Here is a 19,659-nt window from a genome sequence, read left to right on the forward strand (position 1 = left end):
AAGGAGATCAAGAAGTTTGATCCCTGAAAGGTTTTGCATGAATAGAACCTGTTATACACAGATGGAAAATAAGTATTCAGAATTACTATACCCGATAGCAGCCCAAAAGAGATAGTAGAGCCATGAAAAAGAAATATGCTCATGAAAACTTCCACACTGAAACTACATTATGTGGCTCTGTTACAGTCCTGTGAGTTCCATACCTGCCATGTTCCTTGGTTTGTCCACTATCTCATTTCTGTCTCTGTTCTAAGATTCAAAACTCGATTTCTACTCTATGGTAGTTTGCCTCCGTCCGAAACCACTTTTGTGAAGCTTTAGAATGTATGGTAGCCCAACACATCGGTGTGCCAACATGTTGGAGCAGAATCGAGAAATTGTCTATGACTGTCAATTCCTCTTTTCTTCCTAGGTTTCTTGAAAATTCTTAAAGACCTAACTTCCAACAGTAGGGGAATACATAAATAATGGTTGATATTTATGGAATGATATTCAAAAGAGGAGTAGAAAATCAATGTTCTAGATTTATAGTCACAAACATAGATACTTCTCAAAAATCTAATATTAGGTTTTAAAAAATGCAAGTGGCAGAAGTATCTATACAGTATGATACCGTTTATGTAAAATTTTAAATGACACAAATCAATGACATTGATTTTTATGGATATATGCATAAATAGTGAAAGCATGACATGTGCATGGGAAATTTTTTAGTTGAAAACAAAGATATGTGTTTCTAATTGACACCTTTTACAACTGTATAGATCATACACATTGATTTTTGTTTTAGGATGGAAGTTACTACATTTAGTTGTCTCCCACATTGTTAGCTCACCTTAAAAAAATACATAAATATCCAGGTTTTCTATTTTTGTTTTTATTCAAACTTTGTACCTTTATGTTTTATATAAACTTCATACAAAGATTATTCTGCATGTGGAAATTCTCCTTACAAGTGAGCCACCATGCTGTAACCTGAATCACAGCACTTCGCATATTGCTAGATACAACTTCACAGTTGTTATCTGATAAAGAACTCTGCTAGGACACTGTCAATGAAACAGTTTCAAACTATTCCTGCATAACTCTAGATGTATTTCTCGGAAGGAGCTCAAATCATGAAAGAAAACCACATGAAATTTTGCTTTAACTGCTTTGTTCTCCAGGGGACACTGCTAAAGTAGTGTTGAGTCTCTGATAGCTTAAATTACTTTTACTATTGGAGAGTGGAGAGTGGTTAGTGCTACCCGGTTCCCTGAACAGAGGGCTATTTGCTCTCTTCTTTGACTCAAAGGAAAGATGCTGTAATTGAGTATCAAGCACCAGCGTTCAGCACAGCAGTCTTCCATAATGGCAGGTATAATACATTCTCAAATATATCCTAAAGACCTAAAACACTAAAAAAGAAAGAAAAAAAAAAAAAAAGAAACCAAATAACTCCGGCTTTTCCTGGGTAGTTGCATTATTAGAAATGTATTGACTTTACTCAGTGCCTTTGTAGGTCTTTCAAAAACCCCATGCAGAGTTATTAAGAGAAGAATACCAAATGTCAAAACAACAGTACAAAAAGTACATAACGCTCAAAGAAAGAACAAAAAAGTCTAGCAATTAATTAGTAATCATCTTTCAGGTATTACTGTCTAGTTCAGAAAACATAAACACCAACTACCTTATATGTATTATACTGTGATCGAATATAACTCACCACTTGAATTTTATCAGTAAGATGAAAGAAAAAGAACAATGGACATTAAATGCGAACAAGACCTATGAATTTAGCCTTCTTTATAATAGTCTGTCATAATAGAACTTTCAGGAGGCCAAGCCCTGATAAAAACCAACCCCCCTTCAAGAGGATGGTCAATTGAATAAAACTCCTAGGTATAGTTTTAACAATGTGATAATGGATCAAGTATTCCTATTTCCAAGGTTCCACGTTTTGAGTACTCTATAACTCAATCACCCCTGACATGAACTATATACCATTATGTGACTTGAGATCTTATTAGTCTTATATCTTATTATTATATCCTAGCACTTAGTATTGGGCTTGACACATAAAAAATGATTAATAAATATGTGTTTTTGAATGGTTATAATAACACTACTCCACTTAAACCAAATGTCTAAGAGCTGAACCCTCTTACATCAGTATAGTTTTAGTATCCATTTAATCCCCACTGGATTTTAAAAAGTATCAATATCAAACATTACATGTTCAAAACTGAGTCCCTTCTTATCCTGGTTCTCCCTCCACTCCCACCCCCCACTCCCAAATCTACTCTTCCCTCGGTTTTCCTCATTTCGGTAAACAGCAACTTCGTTATTTGAAGTGTTCTGGCCAAGAACTTAAGAGTCATATTGATTCCTCTTTTTCACACATTACTCTTTTTTTTTTTTTTTATAATTTTTATTTATTTATTTATTTATTTATGGCTGTGTTGGGTCTTCGTTTCTGTGCGAGGGCTTTCTCTAGTTGCGGCAAGTGGGGGCCACTCTTCATCGCGGTGCGCGGGCCTCTCACTCTCGCGGCCTCTCTTGTTGCGGAGCACAGGCTCCAGACGCGCAGGCTCAGTAATTGTGGTTCACGGGCCTAGTTGCTCCGCGGCATGTGGGATCTTCCCAGACCAGGGCTCGAACCCGTGTCCTCTGCATTGGCAGGCAGATTCTCAACCACTGCGCCACTAGGGAAGCCCCCACACATTACTCTTAATCCATCAAGAAACCTTGTAGCTCCTGTCTTCTATCTGACAGCTGCTCCTCACCTCAATTGCACCAAATTGGTTAGAGCTACCTGATTTTTTTTTAAACAGCCTCCTAAATGATCTCCCTAATTTGACCCTCATCCATCCCCCTTTCCTCTCTGTTCAACAAGATGGAGAGATTCTCTTTAAATACAAGCCAGATAATAAGATTCATTGATGGAGGCATCCAATGTCTCCTACCTCAATAAAAGTAAAAACCAAAGTCTTTACAAAGGTCTACAATGTCCTATAAGATCTGCACTCCTGTGAAACATTTCCTATTCTCCCCTTCATTCAGTTCACTCTAACCCAGTTGGCCTCCTCTAGCCTTTGAATACATCCAGCACATTCCAGCCTCAGAGACTTTGTACTTGATGTTCCCTTGGTCTGGAATTCTCTTCCAAAAAATAGCTGTGTGACTTACTTGCTAACTTCCTTCAGTTCTTCATTCAAATGTCACCTTCTCACAGAGTTTTTCTGAATCACCTCATCTAAAATTGCAAACATCATTTACCCACTCTGACTCTCTATTACTTTTCCTGAATTTTTTTTCCTCTTAACATTTACCTAGACTATATATTTTATTAATATATCTTATTTATGTTTTCTACATAAACAAGAAATATTAATAAAATACATAGTCTAGAACCTACTGTATAGCACAAGGAACTCTATTCAATACTGTGTAATGGCCTATATGGGAAAAGAATCTAAAAAAGGGAGGATATATGTATATGTATAACTGATTCACTTTAATGTACCCCTGAAATTAACACAACATTGTAAATCAAGTATACTCCAATAAAATTAAAAAAAAAAAATTCTTGTTCATCATCTGTGGCCTTTACTAGAAAGTACTCTGCAAGAGAATAAGTTGTTTTATCACCAATGTATCCCCAGATCCTAGAAAGCTGCCTCACATAGAGTGGATGCACAATTAATGTGTGAACTGAATAAATGAATCTCTCTTTAATTACCCACCCCACTTCTGCAATGGATTTAGATTATAAACTAAAAGTTGTATCATGCTGCCCATTGCAATCTTTGGGGTTCTTTGGTTCATAAACTACCTGCTCTAAAATCTTCAGTAAAAGATAAAGAAAATTAAAGCTGGAGAATGAGGAGGTCGTTACACCATAATATCTTAAAATGTGTGGAAGTAAGAGGACTGCAGAGTAAGTATGATTAGTCTGAAGATGTGGATTTAACCTTGTCGCTCCAATTTTGCAATTGGACAACTTGAACAACTACTTACCCTTTAAAGTATCAGATACTTCATACACATAGAGATAAAACAGATTCACTTTGTTGTATACCTGAAACTAACATGATATTGTAAATCAGTTATACACCAATAAAAATTAGAAAAATAAAGAATCATAAACTTCAAGGAAATTAATTTCTTAAAGAAGATGGGGAGCTGTGAGAGAAAATCTACAAGCAGAACGACAGAATGATTCATCAGAATATACTTTCAGGAAATTCATTGACTCTATCCACTCCAGAAAGAAATTTTTATGAAAACAATACTCATTTTTCAGGCTTCCTGTGAAGCTTACATTCACATATGAAATGCCAGATATTTTGTAAAAGCTACAGAAAGTTTCTGATTTTTCCTTTTATTTTCACCTCAATGAATCTGCTTTGTCCTGTCACTGTGGGGTTACTGAGTAATTCAAATGCCACAAAAGGGGTGAGTACCACAATGAAGGAAAAAAAGGTGGCTTAAACAATGATGTTTTGTGAAACTCACTCTGTCAGTATAAAACCCTCAAATATACCAATAGGTACATTTAATGAAACTAAGCCCAAATTCATAGAATAGGGAAATGTGACTTCTGCTTCATGATTTAAAAATAACTCAACCTGCGTACACTAAGATCTTTATGTAAATCTTGATATTTCTAACTTTATTGTCCAAAAAGCATCTTGTCAGCAAACAAGATGGAGAAATAGATTTTGAAATGTTTTCCATTTTAACTGCCTAAGTATTTCCAGATATATTGTATATTTCCAGATACACATACTATATGAATTAATTCTGAACCCCTCTGGATGTTTTTGGCTTTTTTATAATCTTAGAAAGTTGCATTTTCCAGACATTGCTTGAACAATCACCCTATAATAATTATTAATTGTGGGCAGTAATTTTCAAGAACTATTTTACTTTCTGCATTAAAATGTATTATTTTAATGTTGAGTCAGAGTTGTTAAGGCATAATAATATGATTTTTAAATTGCCTCTTAAACATATCTTGTTCTGAAATACTTGTAATATAGCTAAATGAGTTTTATTTTTTCTTCTTTGCAAATGTAGGAGCACTCACTTTGCTACCAATGTATCACATCAGCATAAGGCGTTGCTTTGACTCAGGAATTTCACTGAAGCTAGTAGGGTTATGAAAGGCCTATTTTCTGATAAATGTGGTAAGAACTCTGTGAAATAAGTTTCTTGCATTGCTCTAACAGATCATCAAACACATAGGTCACCACACGAATGCTTGGGAAAATAAAGGGCTCAATGGTCTGAGGAAATTAGAATTCTCTTTGCAGTAATAGGATGAAGGTCAAAGTTGAGTAACACAGTAAGAAGAATGATATGATTGCATTTCTTATGATTTTTATAGCAAGTTAGCCAAAATAACTCAGCAATAATTTCCAAATTTGTATCAAGTTGAAAAAAAAATCAGTCAAATATTTTCCAGCTTTAATTGCTGAGAGAGAACCACTGGCAAGTAAAAGCACACAAAAATATTCATATCCAACTATCCTTTGAATTCAAGAGAACTTATTCAGAATATCTCTTTGGTTTCAGAAGCACAGCATTGTATACTCTAAGTTATTTGAAGTTTTCTTGCTTTGAATTGAAAAAAAAAATTTTTAATCTCACCGTATTTGGTGAACCAGATTCACAACTACCTTAATAGAGGAAACAGAAAAGGAAATAGTAGGAAATGTGGAAACTAAGTATCTTACAGTAGTTGAGAATTAAATACAGATATAGGTTTTTAAAAAGTAAAGTTGATAAACAAAAAACAATTACTGACCAATTAGAAATTTTTAAAGTAAATGAAGTAATCAAGCAGTAAATAAGAAAAAGATGTTAGGAGTATCTGGGGTGAGGGTAGAAAACGAAGCTGGGAAGATAGAAAATTTCATCTTTAACATTTCTGAGTTAAGTACAGTGATGATGATAATGGTGATGATGATAATAATGATGATGATGATAGCTAACACATAACTTTCAAAATATCAGTTTCTTTTAGAAGTGCTTATCTATGTTATTAGGGTTGTCACTTAGTCCTATAAAACACTGTGATGTGATACTATTATTATTTCCAATTTACAGATGAAAAAACTGAAGCACAGATAAGTAATTTACCCCAGATCATTCAACTAGTAATGCAGTAGATATAGTATTAATGGTAGCGTGACCAACTATCCAGGTTTGCTCAGGAATGTCTTAGTTTTAGCATTAAATTTTTCTATCCTGGGAAAATCCTCTCCCAGACATGAAACTATTCGAGAGATCAGAGATGGGTTCAGAAGTTTGAAAGAAAAGTACAAAATCCATATGATAGTCTAGAAAATAGAGGCTGGAAGTCTAGAAAATAGAGGCTGGAAGCAACACTATTTTTAGTATCAAATGTCTGTGGCATTGAATATCCACCTTCCTTAGTGACTTACTGCTATTCTTTTCCCTGACTACTGATGCTGGAAACCATGATTTGCAGTTCCTAGTAGAGAATCAGACATTGTTGTATTATTCTGAGTGATGAAACCTAAGTATGCAACTTCAGGGTCTTGTGATCCTAAATTTCTCTTTGACTTTGGATTAACTGTTGTGCTTTGTACCAAGATTGTGCTAAATTAATTTTTAACATTGTTACTATTGTGACTGTTTTCTAAGAGTTCATTGATGAAACTGAGAACAATATAATATAATGACAATACTGAAAAGGAATGCTAAACAACTGTGTTATTTTAAAGATACATGGAAGGATACATGAAATTAGATTAGAGAGATAACCAAAACAAAGCATGCTACACAAAATGTGGAAATGAATTTGGGACCAGGCATGAGAAGACTGTGAACGTGCGTATGGAGGTTGAATCTCACAAATCTAGGATAAGACAGGCAAGTTTTTGTAGGATAAAAAGTGGGGTTTTTTGTTTTACGTTTTTTTTTAAACCTCCCCTCGAAAGGTACCAATGTTCAGTTGAAATTAATGGTAGTGGAGTAAGCCTGAGTATTCCCAAAGAATAAACATGTATTATTGCTTTCTTCCCTTTATTTGTCTTTGCACCTGAGTAAAGTTACTTTTCCTGATTCAGAGGTTGCAACTGAAATGTCCTATGGGTAAATAAAAGGAGAAATTTTGATAACCAATGTTTCGCTTCCTTACAGTGTAGAGCTGATTCTGTCAGATCATGCTTTCTAAAGTATATAAAGTGAAGTGTTGGATCATAGCAACAAAATAATGTTTCCCCCAGCTCTTATGCATTTTGATTTGAAAAATGGAGTTTCAAATTGTCTTCTTGATTTCCATAAAGGTTTTGATTAAACTTCAGAAGACACGAAACAAAAGATTGTTGATAACCTTGTCCATATATAAACTAGACTTTGCTCATCTATCTGCATAGTTGATGGACAGTGCAAATGTAAATTTTGGAAAATGCCATTCAGCCTATAAACTTCTTACAAAAGAAAATGAACGGTTCTTACCCACTAAATGTGCTGTACACCTTGTAGACAAGGCTGCTAAAAAGGAATGTGATGTGCTTACCTGCAATAATGAGGTTTCATAATGAAATTATTTGGTCACTTTTCAGTTTCTTCAAAATGTGTAGTGTCGGGAACCAGCTGCAAGCTGACACAGTCCTTGCAGCTTAAAGCATGGCAAAGTCCTGCTTAATTCTTGACAGGACCCAAAAGAGTTACTAGAGAAGGTATGAGTCTTGGCCCGTGAGGTTGCTTGCGGTTTCTCTAACTATAGTTTGTCCTTGGCATGTTTCGGCAATCACAGTCTGTTCTCACGCATGTTTATATTCTGGTTCGCAGAATGTTTTGTACTGTAACTTCAACATTAAGGAAATACTGTCCAATGATTCTGTCTTGTGATTTTAACAAAAACATGTATTGCCTACTGCAATCTAGAAAAAGAGTTTTGATGGGAAATAAAGTGTGTGTGCTTGTACACCACCCTCCTGACCCCGTCTCTTCTTAATCCCCTCACCTGCTCTCAGGACTTGTTCCTCAGTCTAACAGTGACTGACAGTGTAGAAGTACTTAATGAGCCTTCTAACTTTCTAGAAATGGAAGGAGATAGTCTCCTGAGATATGTGCCTTCAAGATGGCTATTACTGGGGCTGGCCATAGACAAGATGTTAAAATACTGACCTTCTGTAAAATCATATTTCCAAAGTGTGGGACAAGAAAAACGTCTTTCTCTAACTTTGAAATATATGACAGATGAGAATGGAGAAAAATATTACAATAAGACACACTTATATGTTTCTCTAAAACTGTTTGATGAGCTCTGAAGAGGCTATAGGGAACCTGGAGAAAGATGAACTTATTCTACCTGAGTTGCATGGACTTCTGTGTAGGTTAGAACAAAAAAATCATTACAGTGAAAAACATGATTTATTTTGGGGATTTAAGACTGTTTACAAAAAAAAATGTCATCAGAAAAGGACAGTCATGTTAATAGGACTTTATCATTTCTTTATTGAAACTATAACTTGCTTGGGATCCAGTCTTTACTTCATAAAGTACAACTATTTCAGTGCTCTAAAACCATTATCCCTGATAGTGTCTAAGATTATGCTGACATCCAATGTGTTTGGAAGTGTTTATAAATCATGAACATTTTGGACATGGACAGCTCATATGATGAATTCACAGATGCAAAAGAACAAATTGACAAACAGCTGGTTTATCAAAACAAGCCTATACATACAAAGTGGATGGGCATTTCTGGAGAGCTGGGAACTAATTCCTACAAGTCTAAAAAGCTACTAAGTAAAGCTATTAATTAAAATCCTAAGCACTCCATGCTGAACACTTTTGTTGAGAAGATATTTATTTTGATGTCATCTATTGGATTGACACCAGGAATCAATGTAATATGGGCTTGATAAGATCAGAACTTCAGGTCAAAGTGAATTTTACTTTTGACTATATTCAGTTTTAACTTTATTAAAAAAAAATGAAAAATACACATAGAAAAAACATGTCATAGTTATTTTTATTAAATATAGGTCATATCTGTTTAATTATTTTGTTGTACTAACTTATTTAATTCTCACATTTATAAAATGTGCAATAATATAGCCTGAAATTTTAAATATTCAATAGAGACTTTTGCTGTATCAGAGGATGGAAAGAAGCATTTAAAAAATATTGTTATAGGTATTCACACTATTAGCACTACTATTAATTAGCATTAAATACTTCTAATTGTCACTTTTAAGTAGTAATAACACATAGGTACATAATTACTTATTACATATTAAGTATATTTTTTGATCTGGTAGTGCTGTTTCCTGGTTGGCTCTCTATAAGGTTGATCACCCTAACTGCTGGCCAAATACTCCATGCTCTTAACAATACTACTAACAGTGGGGAGGACCACAGATCCTCTCCTATATTTCCTTTGTAGACTCAATTATACTAAGCCCCTTAGAACTAAACAGAGGTAGGGTTTACAGGTGAAAATGTCTTGACTATCCTTTAAATACAATGATTAAATCCAGTGGTTTTGTTAAAACAAAGTTTGCTGGGGATCATTCAGCAAATTTCCTGATTCTCAGACAAAATGGGTAACTTCGTTTAAGATTGTTTTCATTAAGACACACACACACACACACACACACACACACAATTTTTGAAAGTACTTCTTAAAGGGTTAGGTGAAATGGAATGGGATAGAGGAGCTGAAGTATAAATGAAGGGAAACCATAGCAATGCCAGACTTGAATTACTCAGATATGTTTACTGTTATTTTTTAAATATCATTTTCTCATAGAGCCATTTCCTTTGGCATGTAAGGAAAGATAAATTTACCACAATGAGAAAGAAAAGTTTTAAAATAGAGACAAATACAATTAGGCTTAACAAAGAAAGTAATTTTGCATAACTACATTATGAAAACCAAATAAATAGAAACTACACCAAGCCAAAAACATCTAATAAAATTTGGTAGATTCATCCTAACATTGGATGCCTACTGTGTGTCAGGTACTGAGAAAAACAGAATGGAAATATAAATATATACACATGTACACACACACGTATATCTCATTTTTACTTCATTATTCATATTCATTTGGCTTTCTTAGCTATACCAAATACAGGAAAAAGAAAAAGGGGATGATGGTTATTAGGCTTTCTTTTTTCCATTCTCATGAATAAGTTTATTGCATTTTAAACAGAGTAGGGGTCTTCCAAATAATAACCCTGGGGACAAATATCCCACAGGCCTCGAGTCAATAGCTTGAGCTAACATTAAATTTTACAAAATTAACAACTTAAAAGTTCCATGATTGGCTTTTTAAATCAGCAAGTAACCAACCATAGAAGATCTTTAAACAGTAATGCTTATGCTGTGAGGATACACAAAGTAAACTGGCAGTCCCCTGAATGGTCTATAACAAGGTACGAAAAATGATTTAGTTCAGCCATATTTTTGTTCACATGCTTTTAAAATCTTACACACAAGTTGACCTTACTGCCTATCTTAGAAAGCTATATAACTATTCTGGAAAATCTAGCCTAATTCCTCTAGAGTTCAATAGTTCTCTAGCTTTATGACTTTATTTACTAGACACAGTAGAATGAAATAGGCCAGGGAAAAAGAAGAACAATCACAGAAGAGTCTGAATGTTTAAAAAAAAAAAAGAAAAAAAAGGGTAAAATTTTACGACCCAGAACAAATAGACTACAGTTAGTAGTAAACATATCAACTAGTTCTTACCAAGAACAGTATAAGCAATTAAGGATAGTTTTAGAATATTAGGATGGAGAAAGTTTTCATGCTTGCTTCTTTTGCTTGGCTGGTTGATTATACTTTCTCAAGCATGGGTAAATTGGGTGAGTAGAGCCAATATATTAAAAAAATTTGACAATTTCATTGTGATAAAAAGAATTTGTCACTGTGAACAGTGATGCAAAGCACTGGCCTAAATGTCTTTCTTTCAGGTACAGGCAGATGATTATCAGTTATTAGAAACTCAATTAACTATTTGGGTCTTGATAGTTAACTACTCCCAGGATAAAGAGCTCAAAGGTTTTGAGGACAGTTAAGCAAATAGTGAATTAAAAAATTATATTTTCAGAAAACTTTATAATTCTCAACATGATTTTAATAGATTTTGTTATTCAATCCCCCCAAATAATCCTGAGATAATGTTAGAAATAATTTTATTACTCTCCGTTAACTGATTAATAATGGGAACAGTGAGTCCAAATGATTTGCTAAAGATAGAGGCAATTACCTAAAGAACTGGAATCAGGACCCTAAGCCTCCTAACTTTTCTTATTCCAACTTCCCTGTAAATTATAAAATGGGAAAATAAATTATGATGACAATTCCTATTCTGGTTCTGTGGATCAAATGAGATAATGTATGTAGACACTAAAGAAATGATATTAATTGCTCTTATCATTGAACATGCTGGGCCTTTCTGAGAGTTAAGTCCTCACCAGATCTCTACTTTTTGCAATCTCCATAAACTTTATTACTTATATTTCTCACTAGAATTGCAGATGCATCTCCAGCTGCTATTTTTAGCCATGCTTATTTACTGAAGATGATAAAAGAACCTGAAAATTGTAAGGGTAAGGATCTAATGTGCATATGAGAAGATTGCAGGTCTCTTTCTGCTTAAAAATTCTACTACAACTCAGAAATAAAAACAATCAGAGGAAGAGTGTAATTAATACTCTCTTGAATATAAATTTTACTGAAAATATACACTTCAAAACCACAAAAATCCAGCCTTACTTCATGTTACTTCAGTCCTGTTGCTCTCATTTTGCTTAGTTATCTCATTTCATCTAGAGCATTTTCTCTGACCTCTCAAGGTCAAGTTAAGGCTTTTCCCCATGTGTTTCTACAGCATTCTCTACCACAACAATAAGACATTTCTCTTAAGATACAGATTATGCTGATTACTTATCTGTATTACTAATTAGATCATAAACTTTGCCTGTCACAAAGACAGTACTTAACTATTTGAGGAACAAGTAAAGGGTAGACTAAACAGATTACAATGAAAGAAATTGAGATTAATAAAACAAACTTTCCAGATATGTTTCCACATGTTCCTATTAATTACAAAAACTTCAATGTTCCTGTACAATATAACTTTAACAAAATGATCAAACTTAGTAACTCCAATATGGGGCTTCCTGATACAATGGGAAGGATACTGCATCTCCTACAGGGTATTTTTGCCAAAAATGTTTAACCTGGATCTAATTATGAGAAAACAATCAGAAAGATTGAGATTGTGAAACATTCTACAGGACAAATGGCCTGGACTCTGCAAAGTGTCATTTTCATGAAAGAAAAAAACAGGCACGGATACTTCTAAAGAAGAGCAAAGAAATGTCATAACTAAAGGTACTGTGATCTTTGATTAGGCCCTAAGTGGAAATACAATGGCTGTAAAGGACATTATCAGGATAACTAGAAAATCTGTGTATGAATTATACAGTAGATGATAATATTTAGTCAAAGTTAAATTTCTTATGTGTTTTAATGGTAGAGCATGTTCTTGAAACCTATTTGCTGGAAGATTTAGGAATTAAATATTATAAAATCAGCAATTTACTTTCAAAAAGTCAAATAATATAGCAAAATATATATGCATGTACATACACAGAAGAGTGACAGTCAAATTTGTCAAAATTTAAATATGAATTCAGAAAAAGGGGTATATGAGTGTTTACTGTAACACTCTTTCAACTTTTCTATAAAAGTTCTATAAAAAGAGTGGAGAAAATAAGTAATAAAATAATTTTTCTTTCCACTCCAGCTACACTGTTCTCCTTGCAGTTCATCAGAATCACAGAATCACCCCTGCTTCAGATTCTTGTTCTTGTTCCATCTGCCTGGAAGAGTCTTTCCCTAGATGATCTGCAAGACTGATTCTCACTTCTTTCAGGTCTCTGCTCCTAACACTGAGCTTGGGTCCAGTGGAGGAGGCAGAAAATAAAACAGCAAATAAATAATTTCAGATTTTAATAAATCTACGAAGGAAACATATCATTATAAAACTGTTTTATGAGAAGGTCCAAGAATAGTTCTTGGTTCTAAGAGGTTGTCGATTTTTTTGATAGAGTTAATATTTAAGATAATATAATAAAATCTTACATTTTTGGTCATTTTTGAAACCATTTTGTTTTCAAGGAATTTTACATATTTGGAGGGTATTCAACGTGTGAGTTATCTAGTTGTTTTTTTTTTTTTTCTCTAAATAAATAGTTGTTTAAAGTACTATGTAATATTTATGATTTTTAATCTCTACCTTCACCTCAATCCCACTGCACTATAGATGGCAAAATACAAAATGAACATAAAAATTTGGGAATGGAAGTGTACAACATTTAGCATCATACATTAAACATTTTATTTTTCACTAATAAAACCATTTTTTAAACTCTTAAATTAACTTTTCTTTTGAACTTTAAAAAAGTAAAAATACTCTTTTTGAAAAGTAAGTACTTTTCTTCATATGCAACTGCAGAACCTTACAGTGTATTTTCTTCTAACCTTGAAAAAGTGTAGTTATAAAATATTTGACACACAGAATCCATGGTATGAAGTTAAAAATTTCCAAATTGTCATTGTTTTAAATCAATACTAAATTTAAAAAGAAACACAATGATTTTAAATAGCAAAATAATGCCTATACTTGGACTGGGGTAAAATTGGGGTAGGGGCAATAGGATATACTAAGCTCAAAAGAAAAGAGAGGGAGAAAGAGAGAGATGCAAGCATCTAACTAAGGAAAGTGAAGCCTTTTAAAGATAATAAAAATCAACGTCAAGTTGAACTGACAGAAATGAGAAGGGAGACTTTTTTTTTATTATCCCCAAAGAATTATAATTTGGGTAGAGGAAAAAGCTATAGGTGATATAAATTGTCAGACCATTTTCGAAAGCATTTGTTACTGCGCTCTACAAAACCACAGTAGAAATGTTAATCAATTAGTTTGAAACTTATGATCCTGCAAACTAAAATACTCCTCCCACAAAGAGTGTTCACAAAGAGAATTACTGGTATGAGAAGAGACAGACATTTGAATTTAGTGTATTCAACATTCTACTGAATAACAGACAAATAAACCTGCAGGTGATTCCAATAATGGAAAAGTTTTTAAAATGCCATGCATACTACCACAGTTTGATATAAAATTACATAAATTTCCATAATTATTACTTTTGTATCTAAAAGAGAAGACAATCAATTGTTTCCTTAGACAAGAGAAGTAGAGAAAACGCAAAAGTAGTTAGTCATCTGTGTTCCTGAAACTGAGCAGGACCCTGTGGGGCTCCTAGGCACAAAATTCTTTCTGTGCCCCCCATTTCTTGTTTGTAGGAAATAGGCTTCATTCAACCTCCATGACATTCCCCTGAGTTTCAAAGAGCAGATTCACACAGTTGCTAATCAGGGAAGGGAGGGGATGCAGAGACAAGGGAGAAGCAGTCAAGAAACAATAGTGCAGCCTTGGGGTAGGATCCTGGTTCCTCCTCAAGAGATACACATAACAGTATCTTTGAGCTCTTCTGTAGAACTAAAACCCCCGCCAAATGGAGGGTGTTAACTACATCATGAAGCATTCTTCATTGCAGAGAGAAGGTCACAGTTCGATAACCTCCAGAACCACAGAAGCCTATCACAAGACCACTGGATGCCAAATGATTTCTGGATTGAAGGAATGCAGGCCCTGCATGCACGCGCTGATCCTTATCAGCAACACTTCCCCTTGAACCATTACTATAAGACTCCTTACAACCCCACCCCCAGGTGGGGACACACACTTTTGAGGGCATTAGTCCACTGTGGCCCCCTACCCCTGGCAAAAGAATAAAGCTATTCCTTTCTACTTCACCCAAAACTCAGTCTCCAAGGTTCAACTTGGTGCCAGTGCACTGAGGCCAGGTTTTGGCAACACTGCCACCTTGGGGCATCCCTTTCCTTCTTTTATCTGCTCAAATTGACCTAGCTATGAAACCTCTCTGAGCACCCCATTCAAAAACCAGCCTGAATACTTCTCTCCATTGATAAAGTATAAATTGACTGAGGCCAGGGACCTGTTTTGCCTTATTTACCACAGTATTTTGTGGGGGTGGGGTAATCTGAAATTTTAAAAGGGTGGACAGGGAAAGCCTCTTTGAGAAGGTGACACTGGAACAAAGACTTGAAGGAGATGAGAAAGCTGACCTTGTGGCTATCTGGGGGGTGAAGGGTAGGAGAAGGGAAACTTTAAGTCTAACCTGAGCAAGCCTGATGCGTTTCTGGAAAGGCAAGGAAGCCAAGTGAACAAGGGGAAGAGTAGTAGGAGAGTAGGTCAAGAGTTGAGAAAGGGGTCAGGATTTGGGACTTTGTTTTTATTGAGATAAGAAGTTATTTCAAAGGTGTGAAGTACTTGATCTGCATTTTAAAGGGATTACAGTATGGCTTTTTGAGAATGAATCAGAAGAGTGACTCACATTTTAAGAGTATCCCTCTGGCAATTACGCTGAGAATAAATTTAAGAAGGACAAGAAATAAAGCAAGGAGACCAATTAAAGGGCAGTAACAAAAGAGCAGAGGAGAGAGGATAAGGGCTGGAATCCAGGTGGTAGCAATGAAGATGCTAAATTGTCAGATGCTGGATCTGGCAGGATATGCTCATGAGATTGGGTGTGCAGTGTGAGTGAAAAGAAACAAATCAAAGATGGTGTATGGTTTAGGGCTGGAGCACCTGGAAGAACAGAGTAACCATTTACTAAGAAGGAAAGGACAAATGGGAAAACACCAAAAGTGTAGTTCTAGAATTGTGACCCTTATTAGAAATCTAGGTGGATATATCAAGTTAACTGTTGAATCTAAGAGTCTGGAGTTAAGAAATGGAGATAGAAGTCTGGGAATCATGAGATGATGTTTACAGCCATATGGACATATGAGATCACCTACGGAGAAAGAATGGATAGTGCCTAGACTACATCTAGGATTACGCTCCGGGCCAGAGCAACAAAAAGAGGCTGTGGAGATGAGGAGGAACGAGCAAAGGAAGCTAAAAAGGACCAGCTGCTGAGGAAGGAAAGAAGCAAGAGAGAATGGTGTACCCAAAGCAAAGTGAAGAAAATCTTCCAAGAATGTGCTTGATACAAATTCTCCACAGGTTACCTTATTAAATTCATCCTACTCATCCTTCAGAGAAGGTCACTTTTTTGATAAGCCCTCTCTGACCAGTCCTGCCTTAGATAGACGATCCCCCTCTGTGTCCCTAAATCACAGTGTGGGCCTCAGTTATAAGACTTATCACATTTATGACTGCAGCTTCACTTCTCGACCCTTTCTTTCCCCTCAAAAATGCAAGTTCCACGAGGGCCAGAAGCTTCACCAGAATGCTGGAATCTAGTGATATCTCTGGCAAACCAGGAGGAAGTTACATTTATTGACAGCCTACGGTGTAGCAGGCAACATGTCAATACCTTTACTCAGGTGTTTGAAAATTGTTAGTAAAAAAAATGAAGGAAGTACTGAATGAATAGCAGAGGTAACACAGATGATAGAAAAGGCAACTCAGCACACAGGTAGAACCCTGGAGTGAAGACCCACGCATTAGGGCACCACAGCTTAATAGCAATAGCAACAAGACTAGTCAGCTAACTCTTCTTGCTCTCTTTCCAAGCTCATCAAGCAAAATTCTCGAATATAATTTTGTTTCCTTTATAGATTTTCCTGTGGAGTTAGGAAGTGATAACTAGCAAGCACAAATATCTGTTCTAACTGGCTGTTGCATATCTCACTGTGCATCAATAAACTAGCATTCATTTTTAGACATTAGTCTAATGTAAGTTTGGTTGGTTTGTTTCCTTTTGGACTTCCAGGGATGATCATTCTGCTTGTTTTTCGTTTTTCAAGTGCCAAAATCATGTTGTGTGATCAAGATGGGAATGACCCAGGCAATTGCAAGAGATTGTGATACAAGAAACCCAGGGCATGCTTACTCTATGACTGACCATCAAAGGAAAATATTGATTTCCATCTATTTTTATCTCTTGTTGACACACAGTAATGGTCACAGTTGAGATTCTTGCGTAATGGACTGGGTAGAGATTGTTATACAATGAACTGAGCAAAAAATTATTTTTTGTGGTTGCTTGAAATATGATCCATTTTTCTGTGTTTGAATGTATTCCCTAAACTGAAAAGATAGAATCCTAGAGCCATACGAATACATTCCAGGTTTAAACCTAACATTTGTTAGTGTAGACAATCTTACTAAGCTTGATCAATGCGTGAAGCTCTGACAAATTACGGTTTGTAGTCCTTTAAAGATCAAACTTGACTGTGTTGACACAGCTAAGGTAATTTATTCCTAAGGTCCTGAGTGGGCTTGGATTTGGTCTCCCTCTAAGATACCTGCATCATCTCTAAATTCAACAGAGTCAAAGAAAATTTTGGATGAAATTATTGGATAAATGGTATCAGGTGGATAAAACCTTTGCCATGGTTTTCATGTTTTAAAATGTATTGGACAGTGATACTTCCTCTATTTTTATTGACATCAGGAAGATGAGAATTCACAAGTATATAATTTCTTGTTACTAACCCATCTATCAATTTCTATAACCAAGCTAATAATCCCTTTGTATTTTTATGTCCTAAGTATATCTGAAATCTAAATCCTCTTCCTGCCTTCCAAGACAACCAGTCACCTGGCAAGAGACTGATGCAGCCAAGTTAGCCACGTTTCTGATTTTGGAAACAAGCTATCACCTAGATTTTTCCTTAGAATAGTGTCTTCTTGAATGGACAGAACGATCACATTATGTTAGAATTTGCCAGGCTCTATGTATTACAATGCTTTGTGTACTGTGTTTAACAGCTATTTTCCCAAGACTCATTTTGAGAGTATTTAATCCCATGCACGGCTCCTTAGTCTTCAGCCTACCAGATTCCAGCTTTCTAACCCTATCACACTGGCCTTTGGTGCTGGGGTCCTACCTTGCCCTGTTCATGAGGATATGGTTTGATATTTACTCACACAAAATAAAAGCAGGGAAGAACAGGGGAAGTTTTCTTAGCAAAATTGTATTTTATAAGCAAATTTCAATTTTATGAACTATACTGATAATAGAAAAAAAGGGTTCTTTGACTCATCAATAGGATATGGGTTGAACAACAGAGAGTTCTTGAATAGAATTACTGTGAAAGTAGAAACACACTCAAGTTGGACATGGAGTTAGGACTTTTTACAGTTAGTGTCTTAACTGTATGCTAAGCCATTTTTACTTTATGGTATGTATCTTACCTTAACTTCCACATGTGCCATCAGTACTGCAAAATTGGTTAGGTGGTTACAAGAGCATGTAGTATGTGTCTTATTTGTTGTCAGGAGCCGACAGCCTTGGGTTGACCAATAACCTGTCATTGTGCGCTTGGAATAGCTCCAAAATGAACAGTTAGGATTGAAGTTTTCCTCAGACTGCTACAGGAAAAAAACATCAATAAAGCCAATAACTACTTTTGATCATGTAAATTAGGTAGGCATTTTCTTTACATCTAACACAACTTCACACTATGGTTCAATTTTTGTGGAGAGGTCTACCAGAGTTTTCATATTAAGTGGGGCTTATCAATTCTAAGCAAATTTGAATATATGTTGTTATTTATTTCCCCTGATTAGAGGTGAATTCATTTTTCAAAAGTAATATTGAAGGAATACTAGTATCATTGTCTCAGAATCACATCAATTAATTTATACTGCAAAGCAAAGAATTGCTCTATACAATGAACTTCTGACAGCATGGTTTTTAAAAATCTTTGTTCAATTTACAATACAATCTTTGCATATACATAAAAATATATCTACACACAAAGACATAACTAGTTGTAACATCAGTTGAGCTATGCTGAGTTCCACTGAACATATTGCTAGCTCTTTTTAATTATAGGGAAGCATTTAAAAATCCATCTATGAATGTTGTTACCTTAAGTATATACATATACAAGAATTATTCTCCTCCTTCATATTGGAAAAAAAATCACTAATCATTTTATAGACAATGAATTGTTATATGTCAAAAAATAGGGAAAAAGAAAAAGAAATTAAGACACTTCATGCTCTTGTTATAACAAATATAGATAATGTGGACAAAAAACTTCACATGCCATTTTTTTACCTTGATGTGTTTAACAGTGAACACCACAGGATCAGCCAAATAAACCTTATTACTGAATTCTTTGTTTATTGCTGCTGTAATAACTGGGGAATTGACGATAACAGAATGATTGGTGGACATAGCCTCTGTTCCCAACTTCATGCTGGCATTCTCCGTGGACAAATAAGGACCCAAGTTGTTATACAGGACAAAGGCCACTCTGATCTCTCCTAAAATAAGTACATATAAATTGGGAAGAAACTGATTAGCTTGTACATCCCACTTAAATTAGAGAGTTCTAATTAGATTGTAATCAAATCTGTATAAAATATATATTCACAACAAAATTCAAATATTCATTTCAACCAAAGTGCCAAGTCATTAATGAGGAAAGTCAAATGATACTGAAACAACTACGTATCAGTATTAAAAAAAATGAACCTCAATCCCTAACTCATTCCATGCTCAGAACTTAATTCAAGATGGATCACAGTCCTAAATATAGAAATCAGAACCAGAGAGCCTCTG

At 35.0% G+C, this 19,659-nt stretch overlaps 1 protein-coding gene across 9 annotated transcripts in view; it reads right to left on the minus strand.

Annotated features, from left to right (window-relative positions):
* Positions 1-19,659, minus strand: part of ADGRL3 (adhesion G protein-coupled receptor L3) — an 851,742-nt gene that overhangs the window by 97,766 nt on the left and 734,317 nt on the right. For all 9 annotated transcript variants that reach the window (XM_036853251.1, XM_036853252.1, XM_036853248.1 and 6 more), the window contains 2 exons: positions 19,153-19,361; positions 18,282-18,458 (listed from right to left, as the gene is read on the minus strand). In XM_036853251.1, the coding sequence (XP_036709146.1) occupies positions 18,282-18,458; positions 19,153-19,361 (386 nt within the window). The remainder of the gene's footprint in view (positions 1-18,281; positions 18,459-19,152; positions 19,362-19,659) is intronic.

This window comes from Balaenoptera musculus, chromosome 5 (genome assembly GCF_009873245.2).
Source record: "Balaenoptera musculus isolate JJ_BM4_2016_0621 chromosome 5, mBalMus1.pri.v3, whole genome shotgun sequence".
In the NCBI taxonomy this organism is placed as follows: domain Eukaryota; kingdom Metazoa; phylum Chordata; class Mammalia; order Artiodactyla; family Balaenopteridae; genus Balaenoptera; species Balaenoptera musculus.